Raw genomic sequence first — 27,891 nt, 5'->3', positions numbered from 1 at the left:
GATTCAAACTAGTTTTATGTTATTGTTTTCTTTATATCATATATATATATATATAAGGGATCATTTTCATGAAAAAGTATTATGCATCTAAAAAAAAATAAATAAATAAATAAATAAAAAAAATAAAAATAAATAAAATAAATAAAGAAAAAAAAAAGCACACGCTTGAAAAGTTTCACCCTTATATGAAAGAAGCCGAAGCAAAACAAAATGGCAACCGAATTTGATCTGATGTCACGTTTATCTAAAAACGAAACTAAGTACCTTCAACGCGAGACACGGATTTACCCACCCCATGTGTAACACGATGTAACTTTATTATAAGGTTATATTAACAATATAACTTTTGTATTATTTAAAAGAAAGGCAAAATAAACTAGTAATAATTCTTAAGTTTTTTTTTTTTTTTTTTTTTTTTCATCGTACGAAAATAATGAAAATGCGAACGAAAACCGCGTTTACATAATTGACGCTTTAAAATAACACATCTAAAGAAATGGCAGGAACACTAGAGGATGACCTCCAATCTGTAGTAGAATGGGGACAAAAATGGATGGTCACATTCAATGCTGCCAAGACTAAACTTGTTTCCTTCAATAATTACAAGAAACCTTCTCAACCACCAATAGCAATGGCCAAAGACTCTTTATCTGAAAGTACATCTTTTCAACTCCTCGGCCTAAAGTTCACAGGAAACACGAGTTGGAACAATTACATTGAAAGCATTGCCAGAACCGCTGCGAAGAAGGTAAGTTCTCTCTACTGTGCTAGAAAGCTACTAACGCCCGAAAGTATCCTGTATCTCTACATGACCACCATTCGCTCATGTATGGAGTATTGTTGTCATATTTGGGCTGGTGCATCTGCTACTAGTCTCTCTCTCCTAGACAGGGTTAAAAGAGAGTCGCCAATCTGATAGGTTCTGAACTGTCATTGTCCCATCGACGAAATGTAGCATCCCTAGTACTTTAACGGTGAATGCTCCAACGAACTGCAAGCACCCGTACCCACCCTCAACGTAAATACACCCCCCCGACAAGCAGCTAAATCCCACCCCTTCACAGTAGAGATCCCTAGATGTAAGAGAGCCTTCTACTCCAGTAGTTTCTTCCCCAGAAGACTTTGGAATTCCCTTCCAGGTTCCTGCTTCCCCAACTGTACTGACATGCAGAAGTTCAAGTGCAACATGAACCGACATCTTGCTGCCCAACTCCCCACATAGTACCTCTGTAGATTATGTCATTGATAGTAACCCCTACATCAAAATGGCAATGTGCCTTGTTTGGAGTGAAAATGTAATAAAATTTTATTTTTTTTTTAAAGTCCCCATTTGGTTAAGCATTTCGAACGTGAAAACATACCCGTGTTTAATAAATCTAGCAAAAATCGACTAAAAGGTCAGATTTTCATTAAATTTTCGATACTTAAACATTTTAGAATGAAATTATATGAAAAATTCAGTTTCCGTAAAATATACGAGAGGCAATTTTTTACTTTTCCGTAAAATATACGAGAGGCAATTTTTTTACTTTTCCGTAAAATATACGAGGCAATTTTTTTACTTTTCCGTAAAATATACGAGGCAATTTTTTTACTTTTCCGTAAAATATGAGGGAGAAGTTTTTTTTTTTTTACTATAATCAGTTGAATTGCAAAGGAGAAAAAAAAACCTTCCTAAAAATTATTTTTTAAAAGATTAAAACGATTACAATTCCATTATTTCAAACTGTTCCGTTGCAACATAGATCTTTCATTGATGGTGTTTAAATTTTTATTTAAATATTAAGCTATAATATAAACATGACTCTTGCTAGCTATTTTATCGCCAGATTAAACACGATTGAGAAATATTATTGCACCCGAAAATAAACTTTTTTTTTTTTTTTTTTTAGATCACTACGATCCTTTTGTTTGTCTTTTTATCAAATAAAGTATGGAAACCGGTAATTAACCTAATGAACAGTCGTACATATATAGTAAAACCGTATTTCTTATTTAATATACAAATGTTTATAATATTAAACTGTAGATCTTAAAACCTAACAAAATTATAACAAAATCAATTATTAATCGCAGTTTGAAGAAGATAAACAAAGGTTTTAAAAAATCATTAAGTCACTTCTGCTGTTCCATACTTCGTATAGTTAACACGAGTTTGACGTCACGGGATTATGTGCTCCGTACTTCACAATTAGTTGGACGTCTCTATGCAACTCGAAATGATTTCTCACTCAATAATATTTATTGATAATAATATAAAATGGCTTTCTTCACGATTAGTTGTGTTGACAAAGAGGCTTTCAAAAAGGTTCCTGCGGTCCTGAACGAAAAAAAAAAAAAAAAAAAAAAAACTTTAACCCCCCCCCCAACGCACACACGTTTTTATTTTATGAGGTTTGATTAAAAACAAAAATTGTAACACCCTGTTTCATAAATATATTTTAATGATAAAAGTTAATATAAGGACTTTTCGTCCATCCCACATGACTAAAAAAAAAAAAAAAAAAAAAAAAAAAAAAAACTTTCGAAAGCCTTTTCCAACACAGGGGTGCTGCTGCTGCTGCTGCTTGAAGAAGGCTTATAACTTAATATTGAACGAAAAACAATATAAAAAAAAAAAACTAATTTCATACCTAAAAGATTGTTTTTCGCGTTATTCCATAGCCGTGACTTTTATAAATTACATATAACGATATATAAGAAAAATCGAAACAAATTAAGAGAGCGGATCTTGATAAAGGGCTTGAGATACAGCAAAAACAAAATGTACATCGACTGATGTCAGTCGGAGACATGATGATCGGTGACACCGTGAAATTGCAGTTAAGTATATATAATTCCCCAAAACCTCTGGCCTTGATGGAGGAGAGACTAAAACTTACTGCTATTGGTTTCAAATGATCTGAAATAACAGCAAAGTAAAGACTTGGTTCCAAATATTTCTCATGTTATATCTCCACTCTTTTGAAAATAGGGTACGATTATGAAGATCTCCAGTATCAAATAATTCTTATACACTGCGAAATTTACTTTATGTATTATGAAGAAGGGAAAAATATAACATGAGAAATTAGCCCCCCCCCCCCCCCGCTGTTATTTCAGATCATTTGAAACCATAGCAGCAAATTTTAATCTCCCCTCCATCAAGGTCAGAGGTTTTGGGGGAAATATCAGACATTTTCTAATTCATATGCAAAACTAGGAAAACATATGACTATGATTGATGGATTATCCCCTTAACGCGCGACCTTAAGAGCAAATGTCAAATAGCCCACTACTACACAATTCAGGTGATTAGCTTCCCAATGAGCCTTCATATGTTAAATTCTGACCAATAGTCGCTGAGATTTCGAACTTATAAAATTGCCAAATTGAATATTGAAATGGTCGTATCTTTGGTTGTATGGGACGAAACTACATGTACAGGCTGCAGGCTTTTTGAAGATTTTTGGCAAAGATCAAAGTGTAGTATCTGTTCTTCAGATGCGGCACTTCCATTTCTCGTTCTCTTTCAGTGGAGGAGAAATCCTTCACGACTGAGACAATTTTTATTTTTGTACCTTTTCTCCACGTTAAAAAATGATCCTGGTGTCTAACTCTGTCCCGTGGGGAGGCATTGTAAATAGGTACTATTTATTCTATGGTTAAAATCTTACGGAAATTGGTAAAACAAAAAAAAAACACCTATATTTTCAAACCAATAAAATATGCCCAAATTTGCCTACACACACACATATACATACATATATATATATATATATGAGTGTCCTGGCAGACAGGTTCAATTTTCTCCCCTGTGGCCTTTGTAGGCCACTTATATATATATATATATAAGCCGTAGTAATAGCTAGTGTGAGAAGAATTTAAGGGAAGACACTAGGTCAACTTGAAACGCCAGACTTTATAGTACACATTGGCTGGGTAATCCATCAAACCTAATGTCACTTTGTCTCTTGTACTAAAAGACAGAAGGAATTAATAACAACACAAGAGGAGAAAAAAGGAGAAAGAAAAGGAGGTCGAGGGGAGGGGTAATAGAAACAAGTACAACAAGAGTTGTAGTAGTAGTAGTAGTAATAATAATAATGAATGAATGAATGAAGTATGTTGTTATAGTAAGTAGTAGAGAATAAACAAGTGCTCTTGGCTCCAAGGGTTGGCAGTGTGGGCGGGGGCGGCGGTCTGATCCGACACACAGACACACACAAAAATAGGTCTCCTTTGCTAACAGGTAAACACAGCAGCAGCAGCAGCAGTGCTTAGCATCAACACTTCCTCAATTTCACTGACCTCAGCTAAGGAAGGAACGAAGGAACGAAAATCGGATATTTGTCTAGAGATGCGTCCGTTCAATTAGTGCGTTTTAGCGGATGGAAATGCACAATTAAACGAAAATTGTGTGACAAACAGATCGACAGTCTATCCCCTCGAAAAAAAAAAATGTTTTTTTAAATGAACGCGTCTTAATTTGTGCAACCACCTAGATTTTCTTGATTTCAATGACCCAAGGGTTAAGAAGGAGAGAAAGAAGGGGGGAGGAGAGGGAAGAGAGGAGAAAATAGGCAAGGAAAGAGAAAATAGAAAAGATGCATCGATTGAATACTAAAAATACTATTTCAAATAAACAGAAAAACTGAACGTTTTACTTGGACGTAACCACTAAATGTACACGTCTAAAGATAAAAAAAAAAAAGATGTTTCAAGCTTAAAAGGATGAGAGAAAAAAACTTCATACAGAAATGTTAGACGCATCTTTATATCTATATGATACGTCCATTCAATGTATACTTTTAACGGTGAAATTGTTACAGATAAATTGACTAATGCACAAAGGTTATATATATATATATATATATATATATATATATATATATAGATATTTATTTATATATATATATATTATAATATCAAAGAGAACTTCAAAAAACTCATCAAGATCAAGAAAAAAACTCAACACTATTAAGAGGAGCATCTTTAATATTTATATCAGGATTAGATGGACACATTCTATGGGAAGGCTTAAATAGTGGCTACCTAGCAAAGTATTGATGGCTAGATTGGAGAGTTGCTCAGTAAAGGCTAGACATGAGACTAGTTTTTCAAAAGAAAAAAGATCGACTTTTCGTAAAAAAATATAAAAGCAGATTATATGTGAGAGGTAGAGATGGAGAGAGAGAGAGTGAGAGAAAGAGTGCGTGCGTGTGTGTGTGAGAGGGAGAGAGAGAGAGAGTGAGTATGTGTGTGAGAGAGAGTGTGAGTGTATGTGTGAGAGAGTGTGAGAAGTGTGAGTGTATGTGTGTGAGAGAGAGTGAGTGTGAGTATGTGTTAGTGTGAGTATGTGTGTGTATGAGTATGTGTGTGTATGAGTATGTGTGTGTATGAGTATGTGTGTATGAGTATGTGTGTGTGTGTGAGTGTATGTGTGAGTGTATGTGTGAGTGTATGTGTGTGTGAGTGTATGTGTGAGCGTATGTGTGTGTGTGAGCGTATGTGTGTGTGTGAGCGTATGTGTGTGTGTGAGAGTATGTGTGTGTGTGAGAGTATGTGTGTGTGTGAGAGTATGAGAGAGTGAGAGAGTTTGGGAGAAAAACAAAGAGAGAGAGGGGATGTAAATATAGAGAGAGGAGGGATGTAAAGAGAGAGAGAGAGGGGGATGTAAATAGAGAGAGAGGGGGATGTAAATAGAGAGAGAGGGGGATGTAAATAGAGAGAGAGGGGGATGTAAAGAGAGAGGCGGATGTAAAGAGAGAGGCGGATGTAAAGAGAGAGAGAGGCGGATGTAAAGAGAGAGAGAGGGGGATGTAAAGAGAGAGAGAGGGGGATGTAAAGAGAGAGAGAGGGGGATGCAAAGAGAGAGAGAGGGGGATGTAAAGAGAGAGAGAGAGGGGGATGTAAAGAGAGAGAGAGGGGGATGTAAAGAGAGAGAGAGAGAGGGGGATGTAAAGAGAGAGAGAGGGGGGGATGTAAAGAGAGAGAGAGGGGGATGTAAAGAGAGAGAGGGGGATGTAAAGAGAGAGAGGGGGGATGTAAAGAGAGAGAGGGGGGATGTAAAGAGAGAGAGGGGGGATGTAAAGAGAGAGAGGGAGGTGTAAAGAGAGAGAGAGGGGGTGAAAATAGAGAGAGAGGGGGTGAAAATAGAGAGAGAGGGGGGGTGAAAATAGAGAGAGAGGGGGTGAAAATAGAGAGAGAGGGGGGTGAAAATAGAGAGAGAGAGGGGGGTGAAAATAGAGAGAGAGGGGGGTGAAAATAGAGAGAGGGGGGGGTGAAAATAGAGAGAGGGGGGGTGAAAATAGAGAGAGGGGGGGTGAAATAGAGAGAGAGGGGGTGTAAATAGAGAGAGAGGGGGTGTAAATAGAGAGAGAGGGGGATGTAAATAGAGAGAGAGGGGGATGTAAATAGAGAGAGAGAGAGGGGGATGTAAATAGAGAGAGAGAGGGGGATGTAAATAGAGAGAGAGAGGGGGATGTAAATAGAGAGAGAGAGGGGGATGTAAATAGAGAGAGAGAGGGGGATGTAAATAGAGAGAGAGGTTGGGAGGGAAGGGGTAAAAGTAGAGAGAGGGGCGGAGGGGAGGGAAAGGGGGTAAAGGACAGGGGTGAAACTACAGAGAAAAAGAGGAGAGGGTGAAAGTACAGAGAAAAAGAGGAGAGGGTGAAAGTACAGAGAAAAAGAGGAGAGGGTGAAAGTACAGGGAGTGAGAGAGAGAAAATAGGGGGTGAAAGTACACAGATGAGGTAAAGTAGGGAGAGAGGGGGGAAGAGAAAGTGCTTGTGCGTCTGTGAGAGAAAAAGAGGTGGGGAAAAAGAGAGAAAGTAACAAAAAAAAATTGAGTTCTTTCATAGTTGATCTCACACAAGTCATCAGGATGTGAGCATAGGGCAATTATGATGGAGGATGGGTGGATGTGCCGTGGAAGCAGTCAGTAAAATGTACTTGTCTGCCAGTCAGACTTTCTCTCTCTCTCTCTTTCTCATCTACCATTGTTGTACCCCGCCTCTGTCAAGTCTTGAGCCTGGAAGCAAGATTACAGGGAAGGTGTGGAAAAGAAGACGGAAGGGTGGAGGAGCAGGGCAGTGACACTGCGATGACGAGGAGAAACAGGCAATCGTGATAGTTCTTGTTCTCGGGGAAAGAACATTTTCTATCTTTTTCGTTTATTCTTATTCGTTCACTTCCGTCCTTTTTGGCTTTCTTCCTTCTTCCTTTTTGTATTTATAGGAGACCTTTTTGTCAACATTACCATATATATATATATATATATATATATATATATATATATATATTGTATATGGTAATGTTGTAATATATATATATATATATATATATATATATATATATATATATATATACACACACACACACACACACAGCAGAGTTAGACACAAGGTCGGTTTTTAATGTGGGGAAATTCAACTTCTTCACAAAAAAGGGGATATTTTGTAATGGGTTGATACAAAAATGAAAATTGCTTCAGACGAAACGCATTCCAACGAAATTCAATTTGAGTTATACAAATTATTTAAAGCAAAAAAAAAAAAAAAAAAAATATATATATATATATATATATATATATATATATATATATTTTTGTCATTTTTCCTATATAAAAATTTTTTTTAACCTGTAACAAAATAAAACAGTTATAGCCAGTTTCGTCATCACATGAAAAGCCGAAATGAAAACTAGGTCGAAAAATATAGTCGCCATCTTCACTAACCGATCGATAAAGGAGACTCGCCAAGAAAGAACGATGACTCAAGTTTATAAATTTTCTAATTAAAGGGCCGGTTTCCTGACGGTCAAGTATCAAATTTCGGCGTCTTACGTGTACGATGAAACTTGCTCTAAATAATGTTTATTCTTGCTTAATTTGTCTCCCCAGATTCTATTTTCGCCTTTTCTCGCTCATATGCCACTAATTCTTAGATGTACCTATTTACAATGCGTCCCCACAGGACAGAGTTAGACACCAGGGTCGTTTTTTAACGTGGAGAAAAGGTACAAAAATAAAAATTGTCTCAGTCGTGAAGGATTTCTCCTCCACTGAAAGAGAACGAGAAATGGAAGTGCCGCATCTGAAGAACAGATACTACACTTTGATCTCGGCCAAATCAGTAGACTTTTTTTTATTTTTTTTTTATTTTTATTTTTTAATAAAGTAATAAGTAATAAGGGAAGCATGCATGGTCCCCCGTGAGTGCACAGTGAACGAGGCATTAAAAAAAAAAAAAATGACTAAGTTCAGCCTTGCCCCCTACCCATTTAGCCCACCAAATCCCCAAGGGACTTCAAATCATGGTGGAAATGAACAAACAGTGCAGTTTTCGGCCTTAACATATGTAAATTTGAGTTCTGTACCATGCAAAAAAAAAAAAAAAAAAAAAAAAAAAAAGAAATGACTAAGTCTATCATTTGCCCCTCCTTCATTTAGCCCCAAAAGTCCCCAAGGCCTTAGCATATTTTAATTTGAGTTCAGCACTAGCAATGCCAGAAAACGCCATTAAACATGCGTGATAAAAAATTGAATAATTCGACCTCCTATCTTTCGAAGCTTATAACTACTTGAAAATTGTAATTCAAACCCTAATTTTTTTTAATTAAAGGAGCAAAGACCAAAATTAAAAAAAAAAAAAAACAGGTTTAATAGCAAATTATACAATATTTGTTTTATTTTTTTAAATCGGTTTTCTTAAAAAAAAAACATTTAAAGAAAATCAACGAATTTTAACTTACTTCGATAAAATATATGTATATATATATATATACATTCCAAAAAAATCACTTACCTATAAAAATACTAATCAATAGGTACTTCCATTCTTCATTGTTAAGAATTTATCCATATTTATATTTTATATTCTATGTCCTTTTTAAATAAAATACTTTTTTACGCAAGGATTTAAAAAGAAACGCGACATCAGTTGTTTTTCACAGTTGAAAGGAAGACAAATGTCTGCTTTTCTTAGAGTTGAGGGTGGGGGCCAAAAATTTTTTTTTTTTTTTTTTTGTAAGGGGCCACTATTTGCGATTGTGTCTAGCAGGAAACTTAGGGGAGTTTAGCAGCAAAAGTGTATTCACACTACATAAATTTCTGCATATTAGTATAGTCAGGGAAACAGGAAACAAGAAAGGAATTCCCAAATCCAGCAGTCCAAGAAAAAAATTTTTTTTTTCTTTTTTTTAATTACATTTTCACCCCAAACAAGGCACATTGTCACTTTGGTGTAGAGGGCTACTAACAGGGGCAACAGCTACTGGGGCACTATGTTGGGATTTGGGCAGTAAGATGTTGGTTCAGGTTACACTTGAACTTCTTCATGTCAGTACAGTTGGGGAAGCAGAAACCTGGAATGGAATTCCAAAGTCTAGTGGTTCTGGGGAAGAAACTACTGGAGTAGAAAGATCTTTTACATCTAGGGATCTCTACTGTGTGGGGGTGGTATTTAGCTGCCTGTTGGGTTTGTCGAGGTTGTTTACTTGTGGGGACATAAGTGCTTGCAGTTCGTCAGAGCATTCACCATTAAAGTATTTGTAGAACAGGCAGAGGGATGCAACGTTTCGTCAATGGGACAGGGGCTGAAGCTTAGATGACAGTTCAGGATCTATCAGATTTGCGACTCTCTTTTGAACCTTGTCAAGGAGAGAGAGACTAGTAGCAGATGCGCCAACGCAAATATGACAATGCTCCATACATGGGCGAATGGTAGATACTTTCAGGTGTTAGTAGTTTTCTAGCATGATAGAGAGAGCCCACCTTCTTTGCAGCGGTTCTGGCAATGCTCTCAATGTAATTGTTCCAACTCATGTTTCCTGTGAACGTTAGGCCGAGGAGTTTGAAAGATGTACTTTCAGATAAAGAGTCATTGGCCATTGCTATTGGTGGTAGAAAAGGTTTCTTGTAATTATTGAAGGAAACAAGATTAGCCTTGGCAGCATTGAATGTAACCATCCATTTTTGTCCCCATTCCACTACAGATTGGAGGTCATCCTCTAATGTTTCTGCCATTTCTTTAGATATGTGTTCATTTGTTTTCCTGTCGTGCCTGTTATAGAGTGTGGTGTCATCAGCATATATACCCATCTCAGATGCAATTTTGTCAGGGAGATCATTAATGAATATTAGGAATAATAGAGATCCAAGGATAGACCCTTGAGGCACTCCTGCATTTATATCATATTTTTAGATGTACGACCATCAAGGACAATCTGGATTTTTCTCTTATCTAAGAAGGATTTAATTATGTTAAGTATTCTTCCAGTGATACCGTATGATCTAATTTTCCCGAGGAGACCCTCACGCCATACTCTGTCAAAAGCCTTAGATATATCTAGAGCTACCGCTCTACCCTCCCCCGCTTTGTCCAGTGAATGGTATACACGTTCAGAGATTACAGTTAAGATGTCTGCTGTGGAACGGGCTTGTCTAAATCCATATTGTTGGTCAGTCAGAAGTTTAGCATCTGTAAGGTGATGGACTAGAACTTGGTTAATTATGGACTCAAATATTTTGGCGAAAAGTGGGAGGAGGCTAATGGGGCAATAATTTATTGGGTCAGTTCTTTCGCCAGAATTCTTGAAAGTGGTACCACAAAAGCAGTTTTCCAGCAGTCCGGAAAGCAAGATTCATTAAGGCATTTCTTGTAGAGTTTGGAGAGAACTGGTGCTACTTCGGCAGAGCACTTTTTTAATAGCACAGCCGGGATAAGATCGGGTCCACATGTTTTTGAAGTGTCAAGGTTTTTTATGATAGCATGCACCTGAGCAGGGATGATTTTCAGATCGTCTAGCATGGCGTCTGTCTGCAAACGAAAGTCAGGGAGGGGGCGGTTGGAAGGGTCCAGTGTGGAGTTTGAGACAAATCGACTGGCAAGCATGTTAGCCTTCTCAGTTGCTGAGCAAACCTCGTGATTGTTGGTTAATGAGGGAATTGTTGATTGTCCATTACTTAATACACTGTTGTAGATTTTCCAGAAGTCACAGGTTCCTAATTTTCGTGCTTCAATGCATTTTTTGGTGGTTTCAGTAAATTCTCTCTTACCTGTCGGTATCTCTTTCTTACAGTGACTTCTAGCTTCTATATACTTGTCTGTTTGAACTGGACTTATGTCGGTTAAATATGCGGTATGCATGCTGCCTTTGAGCAATGGCAGTTGCACAATTAGAAGTAAACCATTGGGGAGAGTGGGGCTTGCTATAAAATTTCCGCATGGGAACATGTGCTTCAATTGCAGTTTTGAACCATTCAGTGGTCTCATTTGCACACTGTTCAGCAGGAAGAGACAAAATATTTTCCCATGGGGCATCTCTGATAAGATCCCTGATGGCTTCCCAGTCAGCCTTTTTATAATATCTCGTTGTTTTGAGCAATGGCTCTTCAGTTTTGGCTCTACAGTTGAGGGCGATTTCGACCATAATCACTGCATGATCAATGTTCCCAAGTGGGCTATTGGCATTCGTTATACAATCACTGGGAACTGTGGTCAGAAACAGATATAGAAGTGATGCGTGTTTTTGCTGGTCTTGGAAACAGGTTGGAAACATAGCCATTTGTGATAGAGGGTGAACCTTTGATGTCTCCGTTCAATTTCGAAAGACAAAGGATATCCCCTGTAGAGGCAGCTGCGCATACTTTTGTGAGCTAAAGGTTGCATACTCCCCAACAACACCTCTCCTGAATTGGAACTGTTTGAGTCCAGTGATGTCCAGGATGACTGGAAACAATGCTGAAATAAGCGGAGAGCACTACAGTACCTGGAAATCTCAAATGGTCACCCATTTAGTACTGACTAGGTTCAACGTTGCTTAACTTCGGTGATCTAACGGGAACGGTGTGTCAACGTGATTAAGTCGTATTACTAAACTTAATCTAAAGTTATTTTAGCAAATTACCTGACAATTTAATAAACAAAAATATCGTAAAAACTGAATTTAACTTGAAAATATGATTAAAAAAAAACCAAAAAAAAAAAAAAAAACCCCAACTTTTTGAAATTTAGTAATCGAAAAACTCGGAAAGAGATTATATTAATGTTAGGACGATTAATCGGAACCGGGAACCAGAAATTTGTGCCTATTTTCCGATGCCAAAAGTGATTCTTTTAATTGTTTTTTTTATTTGACTTTGTTTAAAGCAAAATCTTCCACGGCTGGTAGTAAGGATAAAGCAATAAATATTTATTGATTTTAGATTACCAGTAAAACTAAATAAAATCGATAAATTTTTACTTAATTTCACATTTAAAATTACAGCTTTTATAGGTTTTTTATGTATGCTGCCCCCCCCCGAAAATTTCGCGTTTAAATTTGCCACAAACAAGTTTCCCCGGATAGCCACCAGTGATAACATACGGAATTAGATTGCTTAATATCCGGAAAACTACATGTTTGCGGCAAATTTAACTGCAATATTCGTTTTCAGTATATCTGAAAACCTATTCAGGTCGTCATTTGAAAGGTGATTGTTAAGATAGAAAGGAAGTAAGAAATTTACCCTAAAATCATCCCCGCAAGTGTATTTTATCTTTGAGAAAATATCTGCACATTTAACCAACGGTAATCTAAAAAAATAAAATAAATAAATAAAAATTATACAGTTAAATATTTAAAGATTTATTTAAAAAAAAAAAATGGAGGTAAATGTGTAGTTTAGTGGCGTAAAATTTGGCTTTTTTTACGTTCTTTCATTACAAAAAGATATCGCCCCCCCCCCCAAATGGTTAATTAAAGAGCGTAAAAAAAGGCCAAATTCGGCCCTAAAATGGTCAATGTGTCAAATCTTAGAAAGGACAAATTTTAAAAGCAATATGGCGACCTCGAATATCGTACATTTAGTCTCATAAAAATGATGAAAAAAATAATGGTTATATTTCGGCCTTAGGGTCTAATGTGTTTTATATAAAAATAAATAATTTTCATAATGTTTTTGTCAAATAATTTACGCCGCTAAATTACACATTTGTCACTATTGGAATCGTCCCATCACTAATTGAAATGGTGATAAAAACAAAACAATTTGGTTGAATAACAAATTAAACGAGCGAGATATTAAAACACTCCCAATAGTACAATTGAACCTTTCGTTCGTTATGTCGACTTGTTAGTTACGTAGACACGTATTATCTCAGGTTTTAGCAAAAACAAATAAAAAAACAATTGCGTATTAATAATTTTCAAAGTGAGGTAAGGGTCACCATCTCAACGAGTAATCTACAATTTTTCCACCAAGATCAAATGTAGTATCGGTTCCGACAATCTGTTCTATCCTCGATTAGTGAATAATAATTTAAAAAAAAAAAAAAAAAACACTTCTAGACTGAGGTGATTTCTGCTCATATTTCAATCCAGTATACCCCCTTTGAAAGTGGAGGGTTGGATTTTTCACCTTACATTAAAAATCAAACTTTGTGTTTAACTGTCCCCGTGTGTGTGTGTGTGTGTGTGTATGAGGGGGGGGATATCTTGCTTCTTTCTAAGTTGTTCATTTTAGATCGATAGGTATCCCAAAAAACAATGTGAAAAACGGAGCGCAGGTTCCCGTGACGTCAGACTTGTGTTAACTATACGAACTATGGAAAACAGAAGCGACTTAATGATTTTTTAAAACCTTTGTTTATCTTCTTCAAGCTGCGAGTAATAATTAATTTTTGTTATAATTTTGTTAGGTTTTAAGTGCTACACAGTTTAAGGATTAATGATATTATAAACATTTGTATATTAAATATGAAATACGGTTTTATTGAATGTTCATTTGGTTACCTACGGGCTTCCATATTTTGTTCGGTAAAAAGAGACGAACAAAATATAAGGGCGGGGGCCTACAAAATGCTTAATATTTGTGCAATAATATTTTTAAATCTGTTTTAATCTGGTGATAAAATAGCTGACAAGAGCCATGTTTATGTAAACTTAATATCTAAAAAAAAATTTTAAACACAATTAAAAATCTATGTTGTAACAGAACATTTTGAAATAATGAAATTTTAATCGTTTTAATCTTTTAAAAATTAATTAATGTTTACAAAGTTTCTTTTTCTTGGCAATTCAACTGATTATAGTATATATTAATTCGAAAAAACGCTATTAAAAAAACAAAAAAACAATCTTAAATTTATATCATTTTTTTTAATTGCAACTTCAAGGTAAATTTTTTTGTTCAATACGTGTACTTTTAAAAAATAAATATTTTTTACTTATTTGAATTCTTATGTTTCATAATAAATAGAAATTTCGATAGATTTAAATATATTTTGGTCGAATTTCGAAAAAAATAAATATGGGGTGGGGGAACACGCACTAAAAAAATATTTCCCCTCATATATTTTACGGAAAGTGCATTTTATGTAATTTCATTCTAAAATGGATAAGTATCGAAAATTTCACGAAAATCTGATCATTAGTTGATTTTTGCTAGATTTATTAAACACGGGTATGTTTTCACGGTCGGAATGTCTACTACATGCGAACGTTATTTTAAAGCGCCAGTTATGTAAACACGATTTTCGTCTCGCAATTTCATTATTTTCGTCCGATGAAAAAATTTTAAAAAAATTATTGCTGGTTTATTTTGCCCTTCTTTTAAATGGTACAAAAGTTATATTGATAATATTAATTTATAATAAAGTTACATCGTGTTACATATAGGAGGAGGGATAATTCTGCGAATTTTGGAGGTCCCTATAGATTGACACATAGGTCGAGGATTGGTTCTCGACGGTCATTCCACCAAACACGAGGCCAACTCGGTGACCTTTTATCTATCGGGCTGATGTATTTGTGCTAGGAAGCTCATCTTTCCAGGATCCGCTTTCCCTCTTTGGGGTAGAGTTACTTCATTGCTAACTGTCTAAGGCGCCCTGGCCGGGGAATACCGACAAGAATGCATAGGCTAGAATGCCTCTTGTGGGAGAGCGCTAGCTGGTTCTTCATGTTATTGTAGCGAAATTCGTTTGAGCTTATTGAGTTTCAAGTGAAACCGATGACATACATACTGAATTGTCATGTCGCAGTAATGAAGATATTAAAAAATTACGAAAAACGATAAGGTAAAAAATTAATTATTAATGAAAACAGTTTTCGAAGACAATTAGTGAAAACTGAGTTTTGCTTACTCCTCCCACCTTTGAACCTTGTGCTACATCATATTTAAGTATTATTACTTAACTAGCAGGGGGGTACCCGGCGTTGCCCTGGTTTTTAGAGGCGTGTGTTGTGGGGGTGGAGTGGGGGGTAAAATGAAAACAAAGCGAAGTCATAACCCTGTTTAAATATTATAAAAACAATGTTAAAAAAAAAACAAAAAAAAAATTAAAAAAAAAACGAACGTGATGCAATACGAACGGTCCGGCTGTGCCCATGCGTTTGAAAAATCCCCAAAAAGTTTGAAGGGGAGAGGGGGCTCGAACTTGAATCATTGAGGCGAAAGCGTAAAAAAAAAACCCAAAAAAACCGATGAATTAACCAAAAAGTGAATTAGGTCAAATATCAATTCCGCAGTGAAGTTTGTATTTGTTTAGTTTCAGTAGTCACATCACACTCGAATTCTAAATGAATGTTTTTGTTTTCTCGAATTCTAAATGAATTTATTTGTTTTAATTTAAGTGTAATGCAAGTGAATTCACGATATCGTTGCGTTGTAATCTTTGTGTATAAATAAATGTTGAATTGAAAGTACTAATAAATGAAGGTCATAGTTAGATTTCACGGTTAGAGTCGTTAAACCGGAAGTAAAATCCGGTTAGTCTCGCAGATTGCGTCTTACAGTAACGAAAAAAAAGCAAAAAGAAAACAATAATAGTCATCGCGTTTTCGCGTTTTTTTAATTTTTTTTCTATTTTATTATGAAAAAAAAAAAACGGAAATCATAAATCAGGGAAAAAAGATTTAACCCCCCCCCCCCAAAAAAAAAACGGCATAAGTAACCTTGTACGATTCCAAACTGGTGTTTCCTCGTAGTGTTCCTTGTGAACGCATCCGCTGCGGTGTAAATGGGGAGAGGGGAAAGGAGAAAGCTAAGAGAGAGAAAAGATGTTGCAACTTCCATTGAATCTAAGCGATTTGGCAGTGGACTCTCACCGGAAAAAATATAGGAATGTACCATTGTCGAGGAACTGTAGAGGTAATAGGCCTATAGCAAACCTCAGATAATGTGCTACGGTCTGTACGCATTACATTTGCATGTAATGTCATGATTTTTAATCCTATTAAGGTCAAAGTCGGAGGGGAAAAATGAGTTCATTATATATATATATATATATATATATATATATATATAAGATAGAAGAGAAGTAAATACCAGGGTCAAGTAAATATGGATTAATCATGAATTTTATTGCTCTGCAATTTACTGGATGATGACCAAACACTAACCCTAAGTCCAGGATGGAAATTCTAAAATTCAGTTCTGTTTTAGGACGGTTCAAATGAAGTCATTTACGAACTGTCCCAAAATATTGCTTTAAAAAAATTCTATAAAAGTAAAACATTTGTTTTCGCTCAAACTTGAAATTACTTGTACTACCCCCCCCCCCCAAAAAAAAAAACTGGGGCAAAATTAGGCAAAGGCCTGCTTTTTAATGAAGGAAATATTCAGACCGTACAAAAAGAGTTAATCTTAATTCGGACAAAAATAAAAATCGCCTTAAGTAATTCTCCTCTCCTGGCTTAGGATAAAATATTTATATCCACAATAACAAATATACACGACATTAAAAAATTACATAGCTTTTGAGAGGACTGTTTGTAAGGCCAAACACAGTAATTAGTTTTCGTAATTTAGTAGATTAACACCTTTTCTGAATGAAACACGTTATATATATATATATATATATATATTAGTAGTAGTAGTAAGTTATAAAAATATATATGACAATTAAGCTACACTAGGATATATATATATATATATATATATACAAAAATATATATGACAATTAAGCTACACTAGGATATATATATATATATATACAAAAAATATATATGGCAATGAAGCCAGACTAGGATTCGTCAGGCTTATGCCTAACGAATCCTAGTGTGGATGAAACGCGGAATATTCTGTGTAGCTTAATTGCCATATATATTTTTCTAACTTACTACCTAGCTCTACCTAAGTATTGAGCACTGTTGAAATAAATAGTTTACGCATAAAATTATACTTTCGTATATTAATTTATGTGATTAAATGAAGTATATATATATATATATATATTTGAGTTGACGCACAGAAAAAAGTAAGAAAAAATTTTTTTTAAATTTGGAGTGAGAATCTGTTTCGAATATAAATTTCACCTAAAATGATCCTCCATTTTCTAACTTTTTGGTGTGGTTGGACACCCCCCCCCCCCAAGTCCGGTCAACAAAGTCGTAAAACCACACGCAATCACCCAAAAAGACAGAAAAACAAAAATGTAATTATTTAAGTCTTATACCATAAAAAAAATATTGGGTACTTGTACAGTTTAATCAAGACATTAAAAAATGAAAATATCGAGAAAAAACATTTTTTTTTTCACTTAATTTGATTGAGTAGGTTTTTTTTGTTTTTTTTACAGGGGGAAAAAAAAACGTTTTTATGACAATGCGTTGAAAGGTAGCCATCTTTTAATTTTTTTAACACGCAATGAGGAGATAACTCCGTTTAAAGAGTCGACACTCCCTCCCCATCTTTAATACTAGCTTTTCTTCCTAAAAATCGAAACATGACTGCTTTTTGCTCGGTATCATAAATTATTTTTTCGCTGTAAAAAAAAAAAAAAAAAAAAAAAAAAATACTGGATCAAATCAAATGTTTTTTTTGTTTTTTTTCGGAGAACTTCATTCCATAACAGATACGTACAATATACTCTTTTTTCGATATTTTCATTTTTTTTTAATGTCTTTATTAAACTGTAAAAGTACCAAATATTTTAATTCCCTGACTAGAATGGCCCGGAAACTGGGGATAATTTTACGAAATTGATGCCCAACTATAAATTCAAAAATAATTTTTCACCCCCTTCTTTCCCACCAAAATGTTCAGTTGTTCAGCGGTTACACGTAATGACATAAAAAAAAGTAGAATCTCATTTTGTTTTTAGTGATATGAGGGCTATTTAGCTGAGGGTGTAAATGTATGTCACAATATCAAACCTCGCTTACGCGAGTAGGCAAGTAAAGGGGGATAATTGCTTTGTCTGGTCTTGTGTTAATTAAAATGAAGTATAAATATACAATAAAGAAAGACGAAAAAAGTGTATTTTTATTCTTACACGAAAGAAATAGAAACAGTAGGCGGGGGGGGGGGAAGCAATTGTGTAAGAGGTGAACGTAGCAAGAAAAATATCAACGTATACTTTTTTTTTCAGAACTGTTCAGACAAACCAGAATATAACCAGACGAATGGCATTAATGGATATTCTTCCAGACTATGGAACCGACTTGGCTTAGCTCAAATCCTATCCGATTCGATTCCGTTCGATTATACACTAGCAATGGAAAAAGTATAAACCCTAACTATGGACAAAGATACCAGCTTGTGTTCAATTAACCGTATACAATGATAGCTTGCATTAGGCATGCTTCGGCATTAAATAAGACCCCTTCCCGAGACACCCAAAGTGTTGATTTGCTCTTAGAAAAAAAAAAGGGGGGCACTAATCATTGGTGGATTTACAATAAGCATTTTATTTTACAGCACCCAAAATAGTAGGTACGAGCCAAAATGGCAGAAAAATAAAATTTAAAAAATAATTAAATTAAAAAAATGGTAAAAATCGTATAAACGTTCACGATAGGAATGTACGGCTGTGTAAAAAAAACTAGCTCTCCCTACTTCCCTTTAACTACTTGATGTCATTTTCAGACAGGTTTTCGACTGCCTGACATTTTGGGCTTCCATATAATCCATCTTTAGAAACTCCAGTTTTGTTGACGTTCTGCGAAGCAAGAATCTCTCGTATTCGGGCGCTAATTAAACTATTTTTTGTACAAACAAGGTGTTTGTTTTTGTTTTTTTTTAATTTTTTAAAATTTAATTCAATATATTAAGACTTTACTTTACTGAAGACCCAGAAAAATATATTTTAATATTGGAAACGTTCATATCGCAGAATTTAATATCATTTAAATCTTTAAAATGAATTATTTTTTAGAATTGTTTTTTTTTGTTGTAATTTAAATAATTATATTGTCGAGAAAAAGCGTTGACTTTTTTTAAACATAATATTGATTTTATGTCCTTTTTTACAACTTTAAAAAAGGTAAGTGAAATAAATAATTGGTATATATTTATATATAAATATTTTTTTTAATTATTTTAACTCTTCAACTTTAAAAAATGTAATTTTTATGAGCCTAAATTTATTTTTAGTAACATGAAATATGGGTGGGAGGTAGAATACATAAAAAAAAAAAATTCTCATATATTAAACGAAACCTGCTTTTAATATGTAATATTAATATTTTAATATGTAAGTTAATTTAAAAATGAATAAGTATCGAAAATTTCATGAAAATCTAACCATTAGTCGATTTTTGCATGATTTTTTAAACATAGGTATGTTTACGGCTTCAAAATGATCACTACATAAGAACGTTGTTTTAAAGCGTTGATAATGTATCCATGATTTTAGTCTTGCATTCTCATTATTTTGTATGCTGTAAATTTTTTTTGGAAAATATTAGCGGCTTATTTGAAGCTTCTGTTAAATGGTACAACAGTTAATATAATATTAAAATAAATTACATTTACCTCGTGTTACAGGGGAGTTAAATCTGTGGTGCGCATTGGAGGTACCTAAATAGCTACGGAGACAAGAGTGGTACCATTAAAACGAGCGACCTTTTGTGCTCCAGAATTTATTTTACTACATAGTCACCACCATTCTAAATGCAGTTTTGACAGTGATGAACAATGCCTTCGTTGTAAAAATCTGAAGTGTGCTTTCTCACTCACCCTGAAATCAACGAACCCATCTTCTAATTGTGCTGATAGCAACTACATCAGCCTCGGGAACGTTGAACAGGCGTTGGTGAATGTTGATCGGTTCAATTTTTTCTGCATGCAATGTTATTGTGTGAGAGAGAGAGAGAGAGAGAGAGAGAGAGGGGGGGTGAGTTAGCGGAAAGTGATAATTTTAAAATTTATCAACGAGATCATTTATATAGTCTTATAGGAGAAATAATCAAAGTGCTCAATTATTTTATATACGTAAGAGCATATGCATTTTTAAAAATTTTTATTTCTTCAAAAATGCTTATAAAACTAAATTATAAAACAAATAATTGTATAACCCTATCGGCACTATTTATATATCGGCATTATTTATTTATACATTAGTTTCATCTTCCATCGATACCTTCGATTTCATGGAAATATTGGAAACCCAGCTCGCAGGGCACCTTCTTCAGTTGATGTTGCGATTTTTTTTTTATGTCAAAAAGTAAATTTGAAGGGAATTTCATTAGATTATTTATTTTTTAAATACTCATTTTTCACTCTCAACAAGGCTTATTGTCACATGGATGTGAGGGGCCACTATGGGTCTAGCAGGAAACTTAGGGGAGTTTAGCAGCAAAAGTGTATTCACATTACATATAAATTTCTGCATAGTCAGGGAAGCAGAAAACAAGGAAGGAATTCCCAAGTCTAGCAATTCAAGAGAAGAAACTTTTCTTTTTATTACATTTTCACCCAAACAAGGCACATTGCCACTTTGATGTAGGTGGCTACTATCAATGATATAATCTACAGGGGTACTATGTTGGGAGTTGGACAGCAAGATGTCGGTTCATATTACACTTGAACTTCTGCATGTCAGTACAGTTGGGGAAGCAGGAACCCAAAAGGGAATTCTAAAGTCTAGCGGTTCTAGGGAAGAAACTACTCGAGTAGAAGGCTCTCTTACATCTAGGGATCTCTACTGTAAAGGGGTGGGATTTAGCTGCTTGTCGGGTTTGTCGGGGGTATTTACGTCGAGGGGGTACGAGTGCTTGCAGTTCGTTGGAGCATTCACCGTTAAAGTACTTGTAGAACAGGCAGAGGGATGCTACATTTCGTCGATGGGACAAAGGCTGAAGCTTAGATACAGTTCAGGACCTATCAGGTTGGCGACTCTTTTGAACCCTGTCCAGGAGTGAGAGACTAGTAGGAGATGCACCAGCCCAAATATGACAACAGTACTCCATACATGGGTGAATGGTGGCCTTCTAAAGGTACAGGATACTTTTGGGCGTTAGTAGCTTTCTAGCACGGTAGAGAGTACTTAACTATTGGACTAAACTAAACTTTCCAGCATCCAGCGACCTCAACAGTATAGAGGTAAGATTTTGCTTAGTCAGGAGTATGTATGTCGAGGGGGCACAAGTGATATGAGTTCATCAGAGCACATTCCATTAACGTACTTGTAAAACAAGTACAGGGATGCGATATTTCAGTGATGGGACAGGGGTTGGAGCTTGGTCGATAGTGCAAGGCTTATTAGATTTGAGACTCTTTTTTAGACCCTGTCTAAGAGTGAAAGACTAGTGGTAAGTACTCCAGTTCAGATGTGGCAACAATATTCCATGTATGGTTAAATTGTGACTTTGTAAAGATATCAGCTGGTCTCTAATGAGAGTAATTTTCTAGCACAATAGAGGGAGCCTACCTTATTTGCAGCAGCCTTGCCAGCGGCGTCAATGAATTTGTTCTAATTCATGTTGCCTGTGAATGTTAGGCCGAGGAGTTTGAAAGAAGTGGTCTCAAATACAGAGTTAGGTACTTCATGGGGAACGTGGACTCTGCGTAAACAGGTTTTAATTTAATGGTTGCTCCCTGAGGTTTCCTTTCACTTTCTTCGTATGTATCTCAGACATTTTTTTTTTTTTTTTTTTTTTTTTTTAAATCGAGCGTGTATTTATTTTATTTTTAAAAAAAAATTTTTTTTTTTATTTCTTTAATTAAATTTGATTCATACTTTTATTTTGTGTTTGTTTTTATTTTATTTTCAAAACGTTTTTGAAGGTACTATTTGAAGCAAAAAAAAAAAAAAAAAAAAAAAAAAAAAAGCCAAAAGCATTATTTGAACGTGTATGAAAAAATAAATGTAACAAAAAAAAAAATACAAATATTTAGTGGGGAAAATATAAAAACAAATCAAAATAACATAAAATAAAAACCAGCACGAAATAAAAGTATGAATCAAATTTAATTAAAGAAATTTAAAAAATTAAAAAATAAAATAAATAAAACAAATACATGCGCAATTTAAAAAAAAAAAAAAAAAAAAAAAAAAAAAGTGCATGAGATATATACGAAGAAGGTGAAATAAAACCTCAGAGAGCAGCCATTTAATTATAACCCGTTTACACAGGGTCCAGGTTTCCCATGAAGTGCCCAAAGTTATTTATCATTGACTGCACGCCTGTGAAACTCTGTTCCGTCTGCCTGCTTCCCACCGGACTACAACTTGGATGTCTTCAAGTCCAATATTAACAAATTCCTAATCAACCGCCCCCTTAAGTAAACACTTCATCAAATCTCCACACTAACGTAATGTACTTGCAATAAGCCTTATTCCTGAGTGGCTTCCGGGCCTTGATAAGTGGTGATCACTGTGTAAAAAAAAAAAAAAAAAAAAAAAAAAAAAAAAGGTGGTTGAGTTTTTTTGTTTTTTTTGTAGTTGTTAAAAGGAAAGAAGTTTAGTCTTAGTAGCATTAAATGTTATCATCCACTTACCACTCAATTTCACTACTGACTATAGGTAGTTTTCTAGGGTTTCTGCCATTGCCGTGATTATTTGTACATCCGTTTTTCCTTAATGTCTATTATAGAGTGTAGTGTCATCAGCAAACATACCCATCAGAGACAATTTTATCAGGGAGGTCATTTATGAATATCAGGAATAATAAAGGTCCAAGGATCAATTATTGGGGCACACCTGCATTAATATCATGTGTAGACGTACGGCCATCAAGGATAATCTGGATTTTTCTCTTATCTAGAAAAGATCTGATTATATCCAGAAATACCAGAGGATTTAATTTTCGTGAGAAGCCCTTCATACTAGACCTTATCAAAGGCTTTAGAGATATCAAGAGATACAGGTCTAGCTTCTCCAGTCGTATCCAATGTATGTTCAGAGATGGCAGTTAAAATATCTGCAGTAGAACGGACACGTCTAAATCCATATTGTTAGTCAAAAAGAAGCTTAGCATTTACAATATGGCCGACTAGTGCTTCATTGATTATAGACTCAAAGGTTTTAGCAAAGAGAGGCAACGAGTGACAACTAAGTTCAGTTCTTCCACTAGAATTCTTGAATACTGGTACAACTGAGGCAATTTTCCAGCTATCAAGAAAGCAAGATTCTGGGTAGGAATTTGTTGAAGAGTTTGGAGAGGACAGAGGCTAGCTCAGCAGAGCATTTCTTAATTAGTATGGCAGGGATAAGATCAGGCCCACATGCCTTGGAGGGGTCTAGTTTTGGCTGGTTTGTGGGGACTACACATGTAAAATAGAATACAATATATGTATGCACACAAATACACATACTTATATATACACATAATAGGATATTTTTAGAAATATTCAATAAGTGTTTTGAGAATGCCTACTCAGTGTTGTCTCATGGGATTGTTGCAAGTTTTGGGTCTTCATAGCAACAGACTTTCTATCCCACTGGGCTCAGCTGAGAGCTAAAGTTATCTCAGCTAGCATTCTAGTTGAACAAACACAGATACAATATCCATCCTTCTCTCTCTGTCATTATATATATATATATATATATATATATATATATATATATATATATATATATAATTAAACAATATATTTTATATTGGATTCCATAGTAATAAAAGGATGTTCAATATTAGAAAAATTGAAATGATGAAAATAAAAATTACAATGAAAGTTCAAACAAGGGAGAAAAATCAAATGTGGCGCCATAAAATAACGTCTCCTACTGGACTTTGAATTCCAAGGTGGGAGGGGGGGAGTGCTTATATACACTATAATAAGTAAAAGTGTGTGTTTTTGTTTGTTTGTTTTTTTATTTTAAAATTTGTGTAAAAAAAAAAAAAAAAAAAAAAAAAAAAAAAAAAAAAAAAAATTTTTCCATTATCTTTTCTATCAACATTTTTTCTTTACCATATGTTTTTTATTCCGAGGATAAAAAAGAAATACCTCCAACTATTTTTTCCGAGGAACATATATCTATCCCTGATGAGTTGTTTGGTGGACTTATCCTATTCAACGAAACACGTGTAAGATGTACTACATAAACATATTAATAAAATACTATGAATGTGAAATGCATACATCTGGTTTTGAAATGTTAACCATCAAGATATATATATATATATATATGAGATAAATACATACATACATACATATATATATATATTAGTGTTCGGACGATTACTCAGAATCAGAATTGGGAATCAGAAAAATCAGAGCTTTTTGGGGTATTGGAATCGGAAAAATCTGAGCCTATTTTCCGATGCGAAACCGATTCCTTAAATTATATTTTTTATTTGACTTTGGTTTAAAAAAACTTCTTCCACTGATTGTAGTAATAATGAAATAATAAATATTTATTGATTTAAACTTTCAGCAAGACTAAAATCTTTAGATCACCCCTCACAAATGTGTTTTTACGTTTGAGAAAATACATGCACATTTAAGATGTGTTTTTACAGTAATCGGGACAAATAATTATATAATTAAATATTTAAAGATTTATAAAGAATCGAAATCGGGAATTTAGTACGGAATCGGGAATTGTATCAGAATCGGGGAAAAATATTGGAATCGTCCCATCACTAATATATGACATACTGAAATTTGTGTAAAAAAATTTGTAAATAAAAAATAATTCCTAAACGCCTTGGAAACGATCGTACACGTAACCCTTATTGATTTAAAATTTTTGTAATAAATAATGTTATAAATTCATTCAATTTTTATTACTTTTTTTTTTTTTACATAGGAATCACCACTTATCAAGGCCCAGAGACCACTCGAGGATAAGGGTTTAATGAGTGTACAGCAGCCTTTGAGACTTTACACGACCAGTTGGTCGCCACAGTAGATTGAAAATTTCTTGGGGTGACTAAAAGTCGTAAATCACTCGCCCACCAAATAAAGAAACGGGGGGGGGGAGAAACTCATTTATTTTACGACCCTCAAATATGCGGTGACTTAGAATGACCTATGTCTCATCATTTATGAATTCTTTCATCTCTAGCTGTGAGACCGTTGGAATATCCTATTGAAAAAAAAAGAGTGATCACGCTAAAGGGCAACAAGAGGTCAAATTTACATATTCACGTGTAGTCAAAATGTCACCTTCATTTAGCTCTCTGATTTTGAAATTTATTTGGAAAAAAATTCAACGCTATAACTACATACACTTCATGCTTACAAAAGTAAAGATGAACATTTGAAAGAGGAAAAAAAAACGCATCATTCCGTCAAGCATCCGAAGAAATGATTCTTATTTCTATGGAACAATAATATGAATGATGCTATATAAAGAAACTGGTGTTGTATTTTAACGTTTTGTTGAATATTTACTGAAATGTTTGTAGTAATAAAATAGTTGATTTACAAGAGTTAAACAAATATTTTCTTATACACATGGTAATCTCTTTAATTGTTGTAAAATTATTTACTATTATTGACTGAAACAAAGACAAAGTCGGATGAGTAAAAATATTTTGGGGTGAGTAAATTTTCCCCCACACTCGACCGGCAGTAGAGTGATTTTTTTTTCAATATTGTTGCCCTGGTGTACAGTAGTCAATAGAATAATATATTAATCGTTAGTAGTGGAAATTTGGTAAATAGGATTACTTAAGGGGATGGCTCATCAAGAAATTGTTTACATTGGACTTGACCAAATTGTAGTCAGCTGGAAAGCAGGCAAACGGAAGACAGTTCCACAGGCATGCAGTTCTAAGATAGAAGCTTTGTTCATGGGATCTACATTTAGGTTTAGGCATAAATAAAGAGTGTGGGAAATTATTGATAGTGGTTTCTGCTAGATGAGAGTTTTTTGGGAAAGTTTGGCAAGGGGGGGGACCATAGATTAGAGCTCGGACTTATTACTTGTTGCCAAATGTGAGGCGGACAGGAGGCCAGAACCTCTGGTATCAAGGCATGGTGGCTGACCCTAGTGGCCTCTACTCTGGCTGGAGTGTCATTTTCAGAGACTTCACCATTGTTTGCCTCTTCTCATAAACAGGTTGAGGGGTTCATTTTATCCTGGGTGCCGACTTACTAGTATATGTTTTTACTTTTCTCCATATTTTTATATACGATGCCTTGTTGTCTTTTTATTTATTATTCAAAATTGCCTTTAATTAATAAAAAGGGGGTACCCCACCTGCAACCTGTGCGACATGCTGAATGGTTTAAAGAGACGGCACTCCAATTTTTTAAAGTATTTAGTCAGGGATTACTTCTAATGAAAAGTATCCTCTCTGACAATCCCCTATACAGAGAGACTGAAGAGACCCCAAGGATGGTGTCTAGTTGGTATTCAATTCAATGTGTGCATGTCTAGCTACACTGATGAGTTGCCAAATAACAAGACACCTGTCTGTAGATGAGTGATTTATATGAGAAAAGATGTAATTCATTAGGCTTGGGCTAGATCGTTTGAATCAGGAAAAATGAGTTTGTAAAGCCAGTTAAATTTTCGAAATAAAAGATAAAATCCAAAATTAGTCTCTTTTTCTTTCAGGGTTATGGGTTAAATAGCATTCACATTTGTGGTGATATTTTCTGTTTTTTTATGATGAACCATTTCAATTTTCCGTTTTATAGTTAGTTTTTATTACCTTCAATTATTGAAAAGGAGAGATGTAAGAGAGAGCGAGAGAAAGTATAAAATAAGAGGAGGGGGGGGAGAGAGGAAGAGGTTCAAAGAACATATGGCAAACCGAAACTTATTAAGAAACAGGCAACTTGGTAAGTATGTTAGCAAATTTTTACTCATTAGAACATTTTTTTTTTTGGCAGATGGTAATTTATGCTGAATATCAACCGTGCTTTTTCTTTTTCAAGTGGGATTTTTAGAGTTAAATTCTGTTTTGCTCCACATTTTGCCTAAGTACCTTTTTATGTTTGTTTCTTAAACATCTCAATCCCCAAATACCAAGGAATATTTTAACGTGTATTTTGTGTGATGAAATACATAGGAGAAAGAAAAAGAAAAAAAAAAGCTGAACATGCAAGGTCCCCTTCACGGGTGAAAAATTTACTTTCACCATGACTAATGTTTGTACATAATTTCAAGAAAATTCAATGAGTGGTTATTGAAAAAGTGAGAAAAAAACAGACTAATGATTTGGGGGCAATTTTACCTCTATAATGGCCCTTAGATGATCAACCAGAGTTATCGTGGAAAATCCGTTCTGGCAAAAATTCACTTTCACCATAACTAATGTTTGTGCAAAATTCTTTTAAAAATCCTAGACGTGGGTATAGAGAAAAAAAAAAGCAAGCATGAACAAGAGTAAATTACTAGGTCTAATTCCTTCTTTATCGGGATGACCAAAAAAAAATAAATAAATAAATAATTTATATATATATATATATATATATATATATATATATATATATATATATAGAGAGAGAGAGAGAGAGAGAGAGGAGAAAAAAAGAAAAACCTTATAGCGTTAGAAAAATATCAACGTGTCATTCCCATTTTCAAGGGACTTCGTCAGGCTGATAAAATGATTAGAAAATAAAGTTAACTTAAGTCAAGGTTTTAACTTTATATTAGTCAATCATCTTATCATTCTGAAGAAGTCCCCCCAAAATGGGGACGAAACATGGACGAAACATACCAGCGTATCTATTTTTATTCACTACATATATTAGGGAAAGAGAGAGAGAGAGAGAGAGAGAGAGAGAGAGAGATAGATAATCAT

The 27,891-nt window shown here is 34.6% G+C and overlaps 2 protein-coding genes across 2 annotated transcripts in view; one reads left to right on the top strand and one right to left on the bottom strand.

The window, feature by feature from the left end:
* The window catches only part of LOC145269505 (uncharacterized), a 203,093-nt gene that overhangs the window by 88,682 nt on the left and 86,520 nt on the right, over positions 1 to 27,891 (bottom strand). The window lies entirely within an intron of this gene.
* Positions 141 to 27,452, top strand: LOC145269504 (uncharacterized). The gene is made up of 2 exons (XM_080125240.1): positions 141 to 748; positions 24,942 to 27,452. Exons 1-2 carry the CDS (start codon positions 497 to 499, stop codon positions 25,041 to 25,043), a joined length of 354 nt encoding a protein of 117 aa, XP_079981366.1. The 5' UTR covers positions 141 to 496; the 3' UTR covers positions 25,044 to 27,452.

This window comes from Euprymna scolopes, chromosome 45 (assembly GCF_053919585.1).
Source record: "Euprymna scolopes isolate OS-2025 chromosome 45, ASM5391958v1, whole genome shotgun sequence".
NCBI classification, from domain to species: Eukaryota; Metazoa; Mollusca; class Cephalopoda; order Sepiida; family Sepiolidae; genus Euprymna; species Euprymna scolopes.
This window is presented reverse-complemented; position numbering and strand designations above follow the sequence as displayed.